This window comes from Dryobates pubescens, chromosome 7 (genome assembly GCF_014839835.1).
Source record: "Dryobates pubescens isolate bDryPub1 chromosome 7, bDryPub1.pri, whole genome shotgun sequence".
Lineage (NCBI taxonomy): Eukaryota > Metazoa > Chordata > Aves > Piciformes > Picidae > Dryobates > Dryobates pubescens.
In genome coordinates, this window is record NC_071618.1 from 9206959 (window position 1) to 9223472 (window position 16514).

General features: G+C 37.4%; 1 protein-coding gene across 1 annotated transcript in view; it reads left to right on the forward strand.

Moving 5' to 3' along the window:
- Positions 1–16514, forward strand: part of COL4A1 (collagen type IV alpha 1 chain) — a 134008-nt gene that overhangs the window by 78246 nt on the left and 39248 nt on the right. The window contains exons 3-21 of the mRNA XM_054162874.1: positions 744–833; positions 921–965; positions 2326–2370; positions 2480–2542; positions 2641–2694; positions 2849–2875; positions 4120–4203; positions 4315–4377; positions 5473–5508; positions 6064–6105; positions 7679–7768; positions 8913–8948; positions 9113–9172; positions 10616–10660; positions 10882–10935; positions 11807–11848; positions 12712–12805; positions 13389–13424; positions 15200–15364. Of these exons, the coding sequence (XP_054018849.1) occupies positions 744–833; positions 921–965; positions 2326–2370; positions 2480–2542; positions 2641–2694; positions 2849–2875; positions 4120–4203; positions 4315–4377; positions 5473–5508; positions 6064–6105; positions 7679–7768; positions 8913–8948; positions 9113–9172; positions 10616–10660; positions 10882–10935; positions 11807–11848; positions 12712–12805; positions 13389–13424; positions 15200–15364 (1171 nt within the window). The remainder of the gene's footprint in view (positions 1–743; positions 834–920; positions 966–2325; positions 2371–2479; positions 2543–2640; positions 2695–2848; positions 2876–4119; positions 4204–4314; positions 4378–5472; positions 5509–6063; positions 6106–7678; positions 7769–8912; positions 8949–9112; positions 9173–10615; positions 10661–10881; positions 10936–11806; positions 11849–12711; positions 12806–13388; positions 13425–15199; positions 15365–16514) is intronic.

Genomic DNA, 16514 nt, shown 5'->3' on the forward strand with positions numbered 1-16514 from the left:
CTTCCTCCTTTATACTGGGTGTGATGCTCATGAAATGAGATATACCTGTGAGCCAATTCAAGTCTGCTGTCCTGGCTCATTCAGAGCTGCTAATGACCTGTAGCTCATGGCTGGCCTATGATTCTGTCCCAGCAATTACATTACAAGGATTGAAGAACAACCTAAAGGATGACACATAAAGTCTGTGTGTTCAGCTTCTTGGAAGATCTTGTATCTTAAAGCATCTGACTCTGAACTGCCCTGAAATTTAAGACTAAGTGACAAGCCTGCTCTGTGAATGATACATTAGGAGTGGTATTGCCATTCACACAGTAGTGATTTAATAGTGATATTTGTGATTTTCAGGAATTTAGTTGTTGTTGGGATTTCTGACCAGGATATAGCAGTATGTCTATGGGAATGCAAATAGGTCTTACTAGAGCAAAAGTGGCCTTCTAATCCCAGGAGTATAAACATGCTATCAACAGTCCTGTCCAGGGAGAAAGAAAAAAAAAGTTTCATTGACACTGAAAGAGTGCTTTTCAGTTATGCTACACTGAGCCTCTGCCATCCTTTTATTAAACTAGAACTATTTCTTTGTTTATAATAATCCTCCCTTCAAATACCAATGGGAACTGTGTGTTGTCCTATGTAGCTTCTTACCACCAAACAGGTTTGTTTGAGCACAGAAATGGGAAGCATATGGGTTGCTTGAAGAAGCAGCTTCAGTTGTTTAGTTACTAATGAGTTTTCTTCTTCCACAGGGAGAAAGAGGCTTGCCGGGACTACAGGGTGTGATTGGGTTTCCTGGAATGCAAGGACCTGAAGGGCCCCCTGGCCCACCAGGGCTTAAGGTAAGAATTTAAGGTTGGTACATAAAACATTCAGATCTCCCTGGTGTTGTCTATAGGAAGGATAAAGCTATCTCTTTTCCATTGCAGGGTGATACTGGAGAACCAGGATTGCCAGGAACAAAGGGAACAAGAGTGAGTTCTGACTTACTCTTTTGGGCTTCTGATGTCTGTGTGTTTATATGTCTTAAACTCTCCTTGACTGCCTTTAAGTGCAAGATGGGGTCAGTCACTTCTTTGAATTAATGACAGCCCTTTGTGATTCACAATCATTTCAAAATTCTTGCTTTTGCCTTTGAAGTTCTTTCTGCATTGGGCTGTCTGTGCCTTCATCCATTCATATTTTCACCTGGTAATTACCACTGCATCAACAGCACTGGTTTTAATATGTCTTTTATATCTTTCTAACATACCAACAAACTGTTTTCCAGCTCGAATGTGAACCAGCCTTATTACCTCTTTCAAAAATCTCCATCTAAACTCAAAGCACTGCAGCAGAGAAGCTGACACCACCATGAGAAAAATGTGCGCAAGGTGCAGAGCCGAATTAGAGCCAGGGACTCTTGACTTTGCTAGAAGATACTCTGAATATGCCTGTAACCTTCCTGTTGACATTTGTGTTTATTGTGGCACTTGCATAACACTTATTTTAGCACATTATATTAGCCAGGGCCGTATCTTCTGGGGTTTTGTGAGGTGCCAAGCTCATCCTGAGCATTTTTACATGTCATAATGTAATGATGAAAGAGGATTCTAATGACCAGTAATGTCGTTTTTTAGCAATAGTCTTACGTCCACAGATTTTCAAGATCCCATCTTGGTTTTTTTCTCAATTTGCCTGCATTTGCTGCAGCACATGGAATTTACTGAATACACTGCAGTTTCTGAGCTGTTAGAGAGAATATTTTTTTTAGATCAAGAAATCTTCATTTCAGTCCATGATATTCAAATACTCTGGGGCATCCTGAGTGTTAATGCAAATTTGAATCTCCTGTCAAATGTGTTTGTGTGCAAGCAGACTGTATCTTAGCAATTGTAAAGTTTTAGGAGACGCAAAAATACAGTCTGAGTACAGGATTCCCATACATCTTTTCTGCTTCATGATACATGTATTAGGAAATTCTGCATGAATAAATAAGCTGGTTGGATGAAAATTATGCTCCAAGCCAAACTCCTGATTCATTGCACTGAAAAGCTGTTTGAGGAGAAAGTGTTATCTAAGACTGCTAGGGTTTTTTTGGCCATAAGAATGGATGGATACACGAAAGTGGAGTATCAAAGAGAGAAAAGCATCTTTATAATGCATTAACATCTTCTTCTGCTATTTTGGGAACAAAGGTTGTGAGAAAATAGCACCTCTGCACTCCTTTTCACCTGTACATCAGGTCCCGGTCCAGTTTCTGGTTTTTGACTGTTACCACTGGAAATGTGCCTTGGGCTGCAACTTGTTGCTGTTTTGTGGGTTTGTCATTTCAGCTGTTTTTATTAATTGCAGGGCCCACCAGGAGCATCAGGCTTTCCAGGAAACCCAGGCCTTCCTGTATGTATGAAATACATCTAATTTTACAAAGAACATCAAAGTTTTAATAGTGACATCTGATCTGGATTATTGCTAATGTTGCTAATTTGTTTACTTTCTTTTCGTGTAGGGCATTCCTGGACAAGATGGCCCCCCTGGTCCACCTGGCATTCCAGGATGTAACGGCACGAAGGTGACATTTACATGGTTATGATAGCCTCTCTGTGTTAAAGTAAAAACATCCCTCAAGCATATGTTCCCCAAACAAAATGATTTCTCTGTCCCCCTTAGGGTGAAAGAGGTCCAGTAGGTCCCCCAGGTTTACCAGGACTGACTGGGAGCATAGTAAGTAGATTCCTTCATGCTTGATTTACTTTTTTCAAGCTTTATTCTTGAAATGCAAATGCAACTATAAAACATGATATAGAGTATAAGATATAAAATGTACAATACTGAGTAACAATCACATCAAATATATCTTCTTTTTTTTTCCTCACAGGGACCTCCAGGACCTCCTGGAATGAAGGTACCCTTTACCAGTATCTACACACTCCAAAAGACTAGTAGTTCTTACTTAAGGCTGAAAAATTGTACTGCTGTGTTTCCCTTTGTTGTCTCTTCTGCAATCCTACTAAATCAAGACAGTGGGGTGACCTCCAGTTAATAACAATTTAATATATGTTTGTTCCATGCAGGTCTTAAAAGTGTAAGTATTACATGGATTACCACAGGAAAAAAGTAGTACATATCAGTAATTATGTATAAACAGTATATTGATCACCCACTTCTGTATAAAGATTTAGATAGGGTTTTGATATTAACATTTCATTTATCAAAATAGTTTCACCTAGATAATGTTTGCAGAAGAAGGTCGTGTAGCTCACCGTAGGAGAAGAATCCAACATACACTAAACAGTTTTCATGAAGGAAAAGAATGAGGCTAACTAATTAGGTATCTGAGTGCATTTTGCGATCTGGCGAATGAACTACGGAGTGTCAACGCAGATATTTAAATAATTTATTTATTTTGTATGAACAGAGATAATTTAGAACAGTAAGCTAAATAGAAGTGTGATTGTGATCTCAAATTTATAATGACATAACTACATGAAGTTGTACATGGGAAGAACTGACTATAAACACTAAAATCTGCAAACGTGTCTGTCCCAGGCAACTTCTGAATTAAAATAACTTAAAATATTGTAACCTTTTACAAAAAAAAAAAAAAAGAGGAAAAAATCAGATCTATTGCTATTTTTAAAGAGTAATGATCAGAATAATTCTGACAAAGTAGCTTCCTTTTCCAAAAAAAAAAAAAAATAATTAAAAAAGCCATTTACATAAATGGCTTTTATGTAAAAATTAGCTATAAGACTGAAGATCTCAGCCTGGAAAAGAAATGGTGAGATTACAAACTTCTCTCAGCAACTGGGTCAGATGCTCCAATTGTGTGGTGACATTGTATTAGTGGTGGGAAAATCTTTCTGGTTACTTATTACACTATAGAAAATTAGGGTATGAATAAAAACTTGGTACTGGAGTCTCTTCAGGTGTCTTTAAAGAACATTTGTCAATTAAACTCTTAACTTACAATATTTCTTGTGATGTTTCAGCTGATTTAGAAGGAGCCAAGTGACCTTTTTTTAGGTCAGCTTTCCAAATAATTCCATACTTTGTATGGCTCCAACTTTCTTCTCATCTCAGTGTTAGGGTTTTTGAATGCATTTAAATGGATGTTCAAGTATAATTTTTTTTTTTCTTTTATTGTAGGGAGATCCAGGTGAAGTGATAGGTCTTGTACCTCCTAGTTTGCTGAAAGGTGATAAAGGCTTTCCGGGCCAACCTGGACTACCTGTAAGTCTAAATGAAGTTTGAATAGTAGACAGCTTCAATTAAAATTCAGTCAGTGTCATGAAATTGCAGGTAAATATCACTTTTTAATTATGCCATTTTAATTTTTCACAGGGTCCACCTGGAAGTCCAGGTTTTCAGGGAGCAATGGGGCCACAAGGACCTCCAGGAGAACCAGTAAGTTTCTTCTCATGGTGATTTGGACTTCACTTACAGAGCTTCATTATAAGAAAGTTCTACAACATGTGTACAGCCATTGTTTGTTGGTATTTGGGAAAGAGAATCTGTGGTGCCAGCCTTCATGCTTAGTCTCCCAGACTACCATGGCAGGTTTTCAGTTACAGCAGTTCCTACAGTCATCATCTCACAGGCTTGCAGGATATTTTTTCATGGGTGTACTTTTCTTATTTCCTCTCTTCCTGCACTTGATTTATAGAAAATAAACCACAAAACTAGCAGCCAGATCAAAATCAAAATATTACTCGAGGTTGCTCTTCTGGCAGCTACACCAAGCAGTACTGTAGCAAGCAGGCTATCAGCTGTCTGTTACTATGGTAATTGCCAAATGCTGAAGGCATTTCAGCTGCTTGACGGTTAGTTTGACTCTTTCTGAAGTGGATGCAGGCAGCACTAGCAGGAATCTGTAATTTCCATCTAGTGGAAGTCCACTGTGTGTTTCTGGCTATGAAAGTGAGCTGTGTGAGATTTCTTACTCTTCTGAAGAAAACTAAAAGTGACGTAAAGGAAAATGGTAGTACGGTTGAGTCAGCATTTGCACATGCTGATGTTAAAAAAGAACTATTTTAATGAAAAGAATATGAGGACTAATATTTAGCATGCAAAACTAAAAAAGTCAGCAACAAAGCTGTTTCACAGTGCAGGACCATAGACTACTTTTTTTGTTTGTTTTCTCTCTGTCTCTTGTCTAAATGCAGCTTAGGTGCAACACTCTTAGCGGCAAAGTCTGATGAGATATCTTGGTTTCTGTTTGGTTTTATTACTTATTCTACATCTTGAGTCATGCAATAGCAGGAAAAGACTTTTTACATCTTTGTTTAATGGAAAGATTTGCAGTTTTGTTATGTTTATAGGATAAGACATGTAGATTTGGGTGCTTGGTGCCATGGGTTAGTTGTTTAGGTGGTGTTGGATTGGTTGATGGGTTGGACGCGATGATCTTGAAGGTCTCTTCCAACCTGGTTTATTCTATGTATTCTATGTATTTATGCATATACTGTATACATATATGTGCTAAAATGTACTGCCTTGTAGGGTCCCCCTGGGCCACCAGGACGTCCAGGCGAGAAGGTAAGACTCTCTTTATTACGAAGAGTACATCTATTTGTTTATTTATTTGACACACCAGATCCCCCCAAATATGAAAACTAATAGTCCTAAAGGAGTGGGTCTTATTACACTTCAGGGTCTGTTTTTCTACCTAAATGGACATCATAAAGTGAGATTTTTAAACACATTTGAAATATTTTTTTCTTTTTCAAATTTTCTTGGGTATGTTATCTCACTTGACCAAATCAGTAGTACAACATTCTATGATTATTTGAAATCATCTAATAATGTCCAAATTTTCACTGAAATGTTGAAAAAAGAACATATCAACAATAAAATTATCTGATAATTTTCATTATGTCTGTTTTTTGTTGTTTTTTTTTCTTTTCATGAATTGATGTGATGCAGGGCTTAAAAATCCCAGGAGTGTGGTTTCACATGTGCACTTAAAACACGTACTGTGTCTTTTATATCCTCTCAATTTTCGTCATGGACAGAACGTCCTCATATGTGTGTGTGTATGCACATATGCACTGCTGATAAAAATAGACTAAGTATCTGTAATTTATATTTCAGGGCTACATGGGCTTGGGTTTTCAGGGTCCCAAAGGTGAAAAGGTAAGTCTCCTGAAAACTTCTAGTGGACAACTGTCAGAAATATTCTTGATACTTAAAACAAACAAGCAAACAAACAAACAAAACCCACAAAAGCCATTGCTGGAATCAATCAATGGAGAAAATCAGTAACTACTGAAGTAAAGCTGTAACTTACATGTTATCAGTTACAGACTTTGTTCATGGTGAGTTCATCATACCTGACATTAATTCAGGTCATTATCCTGTTTTCTAGCTGTGACTAGTACCAAATAATTGAGTATGTAGTAGGCAGATCTGGAAACACTCTGTGAATCATAAGTAATCATTTGAAACCAATATAGTTCCAAGTGATGAGATTTAATTAATTGTGGTAGGATCTTTGAAGGCCTGTCTGCCTTTGGTTTGGTAGTGTGTACTTTCAAAGCAGATCCTTCAGCTGTCCCTTTTTACTGTGCTATGGTTCAACCAGGAGCAGTTTTCAGAGCACACAGCCTGATTTACTTTTGAATGAAACTAAGCTGAAGATGTATTGCAGGATCCCATTTATTCTCTTAACCAGGGAGGTGGTGGAGTCACCGTCAGTGGAGGTGTTTAAGAAGAGACTGGATGAGGAACTTGATGCCATGGTTTAGTTGATTAGATGGTGTTGGGTGGTAGGTTGGACTTGATGATCTCAAAGGTCTTTTCCAACCTGGTTAATTCTGTTCTATTCTAAATGGGAGGTAAAATAGGTTAGGCAATCTGTTACTTCTCTTATGTAACTTAGCCGTTTGGGTTTTTTATCTGCCATCTTATTTATGTTTATTGAGCAACATAAATAATTCTACCCAATGGGTAGAATTTATTGAAAAAAAATAAATGAAAAGTTGCTGAAATTAATTTGCTATCATAACACTTTGTGAAAAGTAGAAGTATGTGGAGTTTTCCTGGACTCCGCAGGTTTGTGTTTAGCACAAAAAATAATGGTATTGTTATGCATTACTGCTTGACAGAACTGTATCAAGCCTTTTTTGACATGTTTTACTGTAAAAGATAGTGCTTTTGCATTATACAAGAAGTGAGGTACTGGAACTGCTAGGGACACATGCATGCTAGAAAAAGTATAATTCACTGTTGTCATCTTGAAGTTGGCCTTTATGAACAGTTGTAACGCTGAAGGAACAAGCTTTGACTAACATTTTGCTTTAGGCATCAACTTTCTGCACCTGATATCTTTCCCTTGAATCTCCTTCCTCCTAAGGGAGGCACTAAAGAATTTTGTACTATTTCAATAATTAATTGGATAAGATCTTGGTATTTGGTATTCATCAATCTTCACCCTAACAGGGGGTTCACAGATCATTCTTCAGGGCAGTCTCTGACTGTCACGCATTATACAGTTATGTCACCTGTAGCTCTGTGTGTAATTCTTTCCCTGACTGATTTTTTTCTGAGGTAAGAATTTAAAAAAAAACCCAAACATTTAGCTATGTTTTTAAAAATGAATAGTAGTTCTCTTTAGTGGTAGTTCTCTGTAATGTTATGGGTCTCAGTAATGTTTGTTCCCAGTGTCAGTACTGTTTTCAATGGACTATCCTGGATTTGGTGTTGACAGGGAGAACAAGGGGTGAGGGGTCCTCCAGGCCCTCCAGGACCAGCACCACATGTGAAAGAAAAAGGGAGTGAAATCATAAGGGGAGAAAAGGTGAGCCCTTAAAATGATTGATCGTGTTGTACTCTTCATTAAAATATCATCAATAGTAATTAGGAAACAAAAGTAAAACAGGAGAAAGAAAATGTTAAGGCACCTACAGCAAATTTTTAATACCCCTCTCCTCCCTCCCCTGCTTGACTTCACAAATGAATTTTGATTGCTCTTTTATAGGTTTCTTTGAAAGATGGATGATAAATGCATAAATAATTGATGCATGCAGTAGAATACTTTCTGAGGAAAGAGGATTGGTAGACATAGTCCTGTAAACACCAAATATTCTAAAAAATGTCATTAGGTAGCTTGTACTAGCCTTTTCATATACAGAAACACATTCATGCCGCACCTCGAGTACTGTGTCCAGTTCTGGGCCCCTCAGTGTAGGAAGGAGGTTGACTTGCTGGAACGAGTCCAGAGAAGAGCAACAACGTTGGTGAGGGGTTTGGAACACAAGCCCTCTGAGGAGAGGCTGAGGGAGCTGGGGTTGCTTAGCCTGGAGAAGAGGAGACTCAGGGGTGACCTTATTACTCTCTACAACTACCTGAAGGGAGGTTGTAGACAGATGGATAATGGTCTCTTCTCCCAGGCAGCCAGTACCAGAACAAGAGGACACAGTCTCAGGCTGCACCAGGGGAGGTTCAGGCTGGATGTTAGGAAAAAGATCTATACAGAAAGAGTGATTGCCCATTGGAATGGGCTGCCTGGGGAGGTGGTGGAGTCACCATCATTGGAGGTGTTCAGGAGGAGACTTGATGGGGTGCTTGGTGCCATGGGTTAGTTGTTTGGGTGGTGTTGGATTGGTTGATGGGTTGGACGCGATGATCTTGAAGGTCTCTTCCAACCTGGTTTATTCTATGTGTCTATTCTATGTATGTACGAATGTTAAAGGGGTTTTTCAGTTATTGAATTAGGCAGTCTAAGCCATATGTATTAGTATAATAAAACAGCTCAATGGAATCACATTTTGTGTTTGTCTAACTTCCTGCACATCATACTATCAGGCATAGTTCTTGAAGTGGAGAACAGGGTTAGATGTGCTTTTGCTGATGTGAAAAATTAAATTATTTCCAACCTAAATGAATAATGGTTAGGATTTTTTTTAACTAATCTATTTTTTTTTTTAATGTAATTTCATTAGGGTGATCCAGGTGAAAAGGGTGAACAGGGAGTCCCAGTAAGTATTGTGTAGATTTAAATTTTTATATATTTTTTTTAAATACTGTTAAAACTGTGAAGAATCTGATAATGCCCCTGAATATTGTTATACTCCTTTGATACAAGCAAATTTACTTTAGAATTTGGCAGGTTTTTTCAATCCGATGTGTGCTTATTTTCCAGGGGTTGCCAGGTTCAGGTTTCAAAGGAGACAAGGGTGAACCTGGAAAGCCTGGTCCACGTGTAAGTGTGCTCAACCTTATGAATATCATAATTATAGTTGTTGTATTTTTTCTATAAACTAATCAAGCTTAGTACCTATTAATGTTTTGAAATATACTAAATATGCTATTTCACTAAGTTTTGCTGTAGGACAGGTGCATGAGTCAAAGTAGTAGTGACATGTGCTAATATTACTATGTAAGATGCTTTCAGATAGCTAATGCTGAAGGCAGACACAAGATTTCCATTGGCCCCAACTGAAGCAGAAGTTAAGAATTCAAGAACAGAAGGGAAAACAAAGCAAAACCCAAATCACTCTGTAGGAATGACTTTAGCTAAATGGAATGTCTTGAATTTATTTCAAATACGCTTTACATTCAATCTACAAAATAAAACTGCTTAGCCTAAAGGTACTCTTTCTTACAAAGAAGATGATTGGATTAAAAAAATTAAAGTGTCTGAGATACATTTGCTCACTGCTTTCTAGCCTGATGGTAGACGCTTGAGGCCAGAAGTCTATTACATATGCCTAGTCTGACCCGTATCATAGTCTTACCCATATAACTTCTTCATGAGTCATGCTACATCTTTTATAGCTCAGATGGTAGCAAACCCATGTGTTTTCTACATGCAATCTTACTTGAAGTATCAAATTTGGGGTCATATTCATATTGCTTATGACACACATACAATCTAAGCACTATGACACTACCTGAAAGCCAGTGTCCGGTGGATTAGGCTTCAAGCATAGAAGCCAGTCCTGTCATAGTCCATAGGATGAGAAAGGGAATGCTGAGAAGTAGGTTAGTCCATTTAGATAATTTATCACTTATCAGCTGATTACTTCAAGGGAGTCTAATCCACTTTGTAGGTTAACACAGTGGTGTAATTGTGAACCATGTTGCTCTGAAGGAGTCTTGGATTCTAGGTTATCATCTGCCTTGTGAATTAAAATTCTAGCTTTCAATTTAGGGGAATTATTTTTACTACTAGATTATTGTGCAATCTGATAGGGGGATACTCTTCAAGACTTCTGCTGAAACAGAGCCACCAAATGTCTATGAATAAAAGTTTTGTGAGGCTGTAGAGTGTGTGTGTGTGTGTGTGTGTGTGTGTATACACACACACACATATGTATAAAGGGATTACTATGAAGGGAAAAGGTTTTTTTGTTCTGATTCCAGTTTCCTGTACTATTGAAAGCCTCCTTGAGTGTGAAATCTGTATGTTACTCCTGGATCTGGGCACAGATTTACAGGATTTTGTTTAATTCTGCAGCTTGTAAGATGTTAAGTAATATAATCACTAGACAGTTACTCTTTGCCTGCTTTGTACTCTGCACGTAGCTGTGTTAGCATACTTTGATTAATGCGATTGCTTTGTTCTAGTGTTTCACACATTATACTTAGAAATTGCATCTATGTGGCTGCCTGTTTAAGCAGAGTGGAACTTGGTGTTTTGCAGGGAAAGCCTGGCAAAGATGGCGAGCCAGGACCAAAAGGAGAACCTGTATGTATTTTACTGTTTTTCCTGTACTGTTTCTTAAATTCACAACAAAGAACTGTCTGTGTATTATATGTAACTGGTTGACCTTTTGTAGCCTTCTAGATTGTTAACGTTGTTCCTTTCAGTGAATTAGTGACTGGTTGAGAAATGTAAAACTTTGCTGCCTACTGGGCTAAGATGCAACTATATTTGTCTTTTACTGTTTTGCTGTTTTTTACGTGCAGGGTTTGCCTGGTGGCTTTGGGATTCCAGGACGACCTGGGGAGCCTGGTTTAAAGGTGCGGAGAATTGAGCTTTGCTTCTAATCACACAGAATGAGGGAGTTAAGAGCTTGTATATTGTGTTCATAGACATGTATATAAGCAGTGAATGCACATAAAGCAATATTAAATTAATATTACTGAGTTGTAATGTCATCACAGAGAGCCCTGGAAAAGCCAAAATTAAGGTAGTTTAGATATCCCTGTGTCATGGGCTGAGTTGAATCTGCTGCCGTTATTCAATACCGTGCTGTGTCATGCCAGCTTCAAAATGAAAGTGTTGGCTGAGGCAAAGTACTATGGGCTTGAAGTTCAGATTGCAACATGAGAGGCTCCCTGTTCTGGTTGAAAACTGAAAGCAGCAAGGCTTGGGGTGTTGGGCTTTTCTGCTGGGCTGACTGTGAGCCTTGGGGAGGTAGGGAGGTAGGTCACTGGCTTCTGCTGCTGCTTCTGCATTTTGCTGTGCTTTTCTGCAAAAGTAGACCAATGTGCATTATATTATCTCATTTTTAGTAAAACTCTTTTTATCTCAACGCTGGAGTTTTTATGTTGCTTTCCCTCAGTTTTGTGTTGGGGGAGAGTGGACTGTGTTAACCCAACGTATCCTACTTTCAGATCTCTTTTCAGTGGATGGATTAATGCAGGCTTTTTTCACAAGCTCTTTGCCCAGCCTGCACATGTACAAATGTACTTTCCTAAAACTTCTTTCTACATAGCATAAACTAGTACATGCCTACAAACTAACTGCTTAGTATATATTGGAATGGTCATATCATTTGGAAGTTGTATGAATCTGTGTCTAAGTGTTCGTTTGCTAAGGAAATTAACTTGGAGGGGAGGGAGAGAAAATCTGGTCCAGTTTTAAAATGCAAATTGTATTTTGTTTTAGGGTGATAAAGGTGAACGAGGTTTCCCAGGACCCCCAGGCAGGGTAAGTAACATAAATTCTTGTTTTATTTTAAACCTACATGAAAATACAAATTTCCTGAAAGTCAGAGTGCTCATATAATTAGAATAAAAAGAGAGACTGTGCCTGTTTTTATCTTATCTTATTTATCTTATTTTGTCAGTCGTGTCATCTGTTTCCATTAAGAAAAAATGAACTGTGGGATACAGTTCTTCTGAGTATGATTGAAATTTGGGAAGGAAGCTCTCAAATAGTATGAATTTCAAATGTTTTGGGCTATGAGAATGATAGGCATTGTTAATCAATACAAAGTATCCAGAAGAAAGTTCAAAAGAGTATGTCTGTGAACTTTGCAGTCTATAATTTTTTTTAAACACTTCAAATGAAAAATGGCATTAGTCAGCAGCAAATAGATCATCAATAATGCTGCTTGCCCAGCATGGGGGAAAGTTCACAACGCCTGCTAATTTGATTTGAAAAATTGTGCATACTTTGGAATATTTTATTGTAAATTTTAGTATTCTATATATCAAGCTTAGATCAGTGTTAGCAGAAGTTGCCAGAGCAGAATATTTTAAACTGTAAGGTAATACAAATCTAATGGATGAGTGCCTAGACTATGCTGAGGTTTCTTGCAGTTTTTCTTGTTCAGAAAGAGTCCTATGAATCCTACTACTGATATGAAAGAATTTTGGTAGAATAGGAAATGGAAAATATGGTTGTTTTTTTTTTCAGTAATTCCTCAGCAGCTACCACCCTGTAACAAAAAATACATTGCTGTATTTGTAACTGTGCAAAACTGTTATTGCAGAACCAAAATGGCCTCTGTTCCATGAGGTCAAAGTGGGGAAGATTTCTAGTGTCCCATTCTTTGTCCTGTGATTCAGGTTATTGATGCTGGACCAATAGATACCTATGGTGAAAAAGGAGACCCTGGACTTGCAGGTTTGCCTGGACTGAAAGGTCAAAAAGGTGAAAAAGGTATGTATTTTGTGTTGTCTTTCTGATTAAGTGATATCCTTAATTTTCTTATTAAAAGAAAAAAAAATTTGGGAGCTCTATATGACAGTGGAGTCTTCCAGTTATTTATTTAATTGCTTTCAGGTTATTACATTTTGTTGTAGTTATAGGACTGGGATCTGTTCCTGTGGAAGTTAAATAATCCAGTCAGATTATTTAAGAAAGACTGAAATATGCTCAAGCATAAGGAAGATCATATGAAGACAATCTTGAGACTCCTTTAAAATTTAGCTACTTAACTTTTGATCTTAAGTGTCTTGCATAATTTACAAAATTCCTCAGCAGATAGGCAAACCCAAGCCTTCTCTTTCCTGTTTTTCCCATTACAGACCTTAATCTATTGAAGAAAGATCAGTGGAGGCTATGGCATACAGCAGGGCCTTTTCCCTAAATAGGTTGTTTGCAAATATCGATAGATTGTTTAACTTAATCTTTGATTCAGTGCATACTAGTTTGTAATTTGTAGGTATGTAATATATGCTAAAAAGTGCACTGTTTTTGGCATTGCTGACTGTTGCCTAACTGAAAACCTCTGTTTCTAAAGGTTTCCCTGGTGTGCAAGGAATCCCAGGACCTCCAGGTATGAATTTATGGCCACTGATTTTTATTCACATTTTGCCTGTGTTCTCCTGGGGTGAAGAATCCCAATAGACTATCTCTTTAGCTGTTGACAGTTACTGCCTGACTTTCAGAGTACCCAGGCAGTGGCCTTTCTTGGGATCTAATTGTTCCATTAGACCCTTTAGTTTGCATTTCTTTTGTCTTTGATGTGATCTAGCCTGACTCTTTGTTTGGCATCCTGATAACTTCTTGCTGAAATTGAAAAGATAATGTGTACAGGTCATCAGAGATAGTCCACACAGTATGGCTCCATTGGACAAGAAGAGTTGTAAAATGTGGATATGTTCATCACTATGTGCATAGGCTTGTGTGTGTAATGCATTTTGCTTTCACTTCAGTTCCAGTATGTGTTAGCATAAATATAATAAAACGAGGTGTGCAGGGAGAAGTAATAAGTCATAGTCATTCCTGAAAGCTTCCTGGGTTTTTTTGTTGTTTGGTTTGTTTGTTGTTTATCGGTGTTTTTAGTGGAACAAGTTGCCCAGAGAGGTCATGGATGCTGCCTCCCTGGAGGTTTTTTAAGGCCAGGTTGGATGAGGCCTTGAGTGACCTGCTCTAGTGGAAGGTGTCCCTGCCCATGGCAAGGGGGTTGGAAATAGGTGATCTTTAAGGTCCCTTCCAAACCAAACTATTCCATGACTCTATTAAAAGTTATTTCTTTTGCATGCAAATGTTACCTTTTTCGTAGCCTCAACATGTCCATATATTCATGACAACAGTGCTGTTGTATATGTGTGTGTATATTTAGAGATATATATATATATGTATCCATTTGAACTAAACCATGATATATCCTTATTAAAAATTTAGCAGATCATCTGTGGAAATGTGACTCCAGCACATCCTGCAGTGATATTACTACTACCACCTTAGCTCACGTTTTCCACATTCACTGTGAGCTAAATATGAAATTAATGTGAGTTAGGGTCAGATAGTTTCCAGGAATTTTTTCACAATTTAGGGAGGAGATAGGATATGCCACAGCCTGTGACAGTGTCTATAGACTTGTGTTCCAAGACAAGAAGAATGGTAGCTGTTAGTGTGTCATTACCCTGCAGAAACTGAGATTTGTGTGACTTTTATATATTCTTGCAATGTAGCAGAAGGCTCAAAATGGCTTAGCAATTGAGTCTAGTGATTAGTTGTGAACTGAAATAGCTTCTTAAAGTATGAAGCCCTGTGGGACTGTATATATAATTAAAAGGAGATTTTTAAGTAGTTTTTTAAAAATTTTCTGTTTATTAGCTGTTTGTTTATTATTTCTACAGACAGTTTTGATTTTAGTATTCCTGAAATCTGCTTATTTACATATTTAACAGTAAATATTTACATATTTAACAATAAGTATTGTTAAATACTTATTTACTGAAGTTCTTAGACATGTTGTCCCTTTCCATGTATATTTCAGATTTGGGTTATTATGAGATAAATGTATAATGGTTTCTAAATGTAATAGTTGAAGTAACTTCTGTGTCACCACTATTTATCACCCAGCAAAAGTTGATTCAAATAAATCTCAGAAAGACACTTAGTACAGGATAAGTGTATTTGTCTAGGGACCTAACCGAAGTGAGTATACTCACTTCAGCTCAGATGATAATCACCAATAGTAAAATAAGATCTCTTTTTTCATTTTGCACTTGCATGTCTACATTTCTCTCTGAAAGCTAATGTGTGGATAATATTACTGTCTTTTCACTTGTCAAATTTCCATATGTTTTTCTCTGTACAAAGGTCGACCGCTTCCGGACAGGGTAGGATCACCTGGTGTCCCTGGAGAGAGAGGTGAAAAAGGTGAAAAGGGTTCTCCTGGATTCCCTTTACCTGGACCCCCTGGAAGAGATGGTTTCCCAGGTCCTCCAGGGTTGCCTGGCCCACCAGGTCCTCCAGGCGTAACAGGTAGGTAACGCACTTGGTTGCTTTTCACAATGAAGCCAAATAATGTACTTTTCATGCATATTAAAAAAAAAAAAAAGGAAAAAAATCCAAACCAAAAGCAAACAAAAGAAAAGATTGTAAAAGCTGCAACTGGAATACATCTATGCTGTGGAAAAAAGATACTTTTGTATTGGGCCAAGCAAAAACTGTTCTGTGGTACAGCAAGCTGCTTGTTTTCTTACTATGACAAGGATTCTTTGTTAAACAAATGTTTTTAAAGTTTCGTCAAAATTTGAGTGTTTCAATATAACCAAATAATTGACCTTAATACATATGGGTTGCTTCTTTCTCCTAATGTACCAACCTAGAGATTTTTGTAGATTTTTTAAATTAAAACAATGGCAAATACTATTACTGTTTGTAGCATAAGCGATAGCTGTTAAATATCACAATTTACAAGTCTTCTGCTCAAATCTCTGTAGTAGATTGAACAGGTATGAGAACTGCAGACTAAGAAACTGGTCTGCCAATGAAATGTAAATGTAAAATGTAAAATGTAAAATGAAATGATCTTACAGGAGAACTGGCTCAACATGTGCTTTATAGGGGTAAATAAAAATCTAGTAATGATGTGGCAAATAAATAATAATGGTAATAGTAATGATAAAAACATTATACAGCTATGTATAATTAGATTCTGATAAAGCGTTTTTAAAGAGAAGGAGTACACATGAAAGTGATCTGTGCTTAACAGTTCCTTACAACTGGTGTTTTAACTCTTAGCAAAGGAAAAGTTTTGCTTTAGGTGATACTGACTGAAATGGTAATTTCAATGTAAAGGATGATAACCCTATCAAAGTAGTTCACGTGGTCTTAAACTATTGAAAGGAGCATTATTCTTCTTGGAATTCCTAAATAAAAAAACACATAGTTCAAAAAATTGAAGATGCCTAGTTGTTGCTCTGTTCGCCAATAAAGCAGTACAAAATTCAGCACCTTGAATATAGAATTTAATAGCCAAGTCTTACCTTGCCCTAAAAATAAGAGCAATTCCTGTTTTTTTATACATGTTTCTGCCACTCCTTAATTCTGCTTCTTCAAATGCAGAACAGGAGAAAAATGTTGTTTTCATTTACCTGTCATTTGCCAAACTTCACACTAACATTTTGGG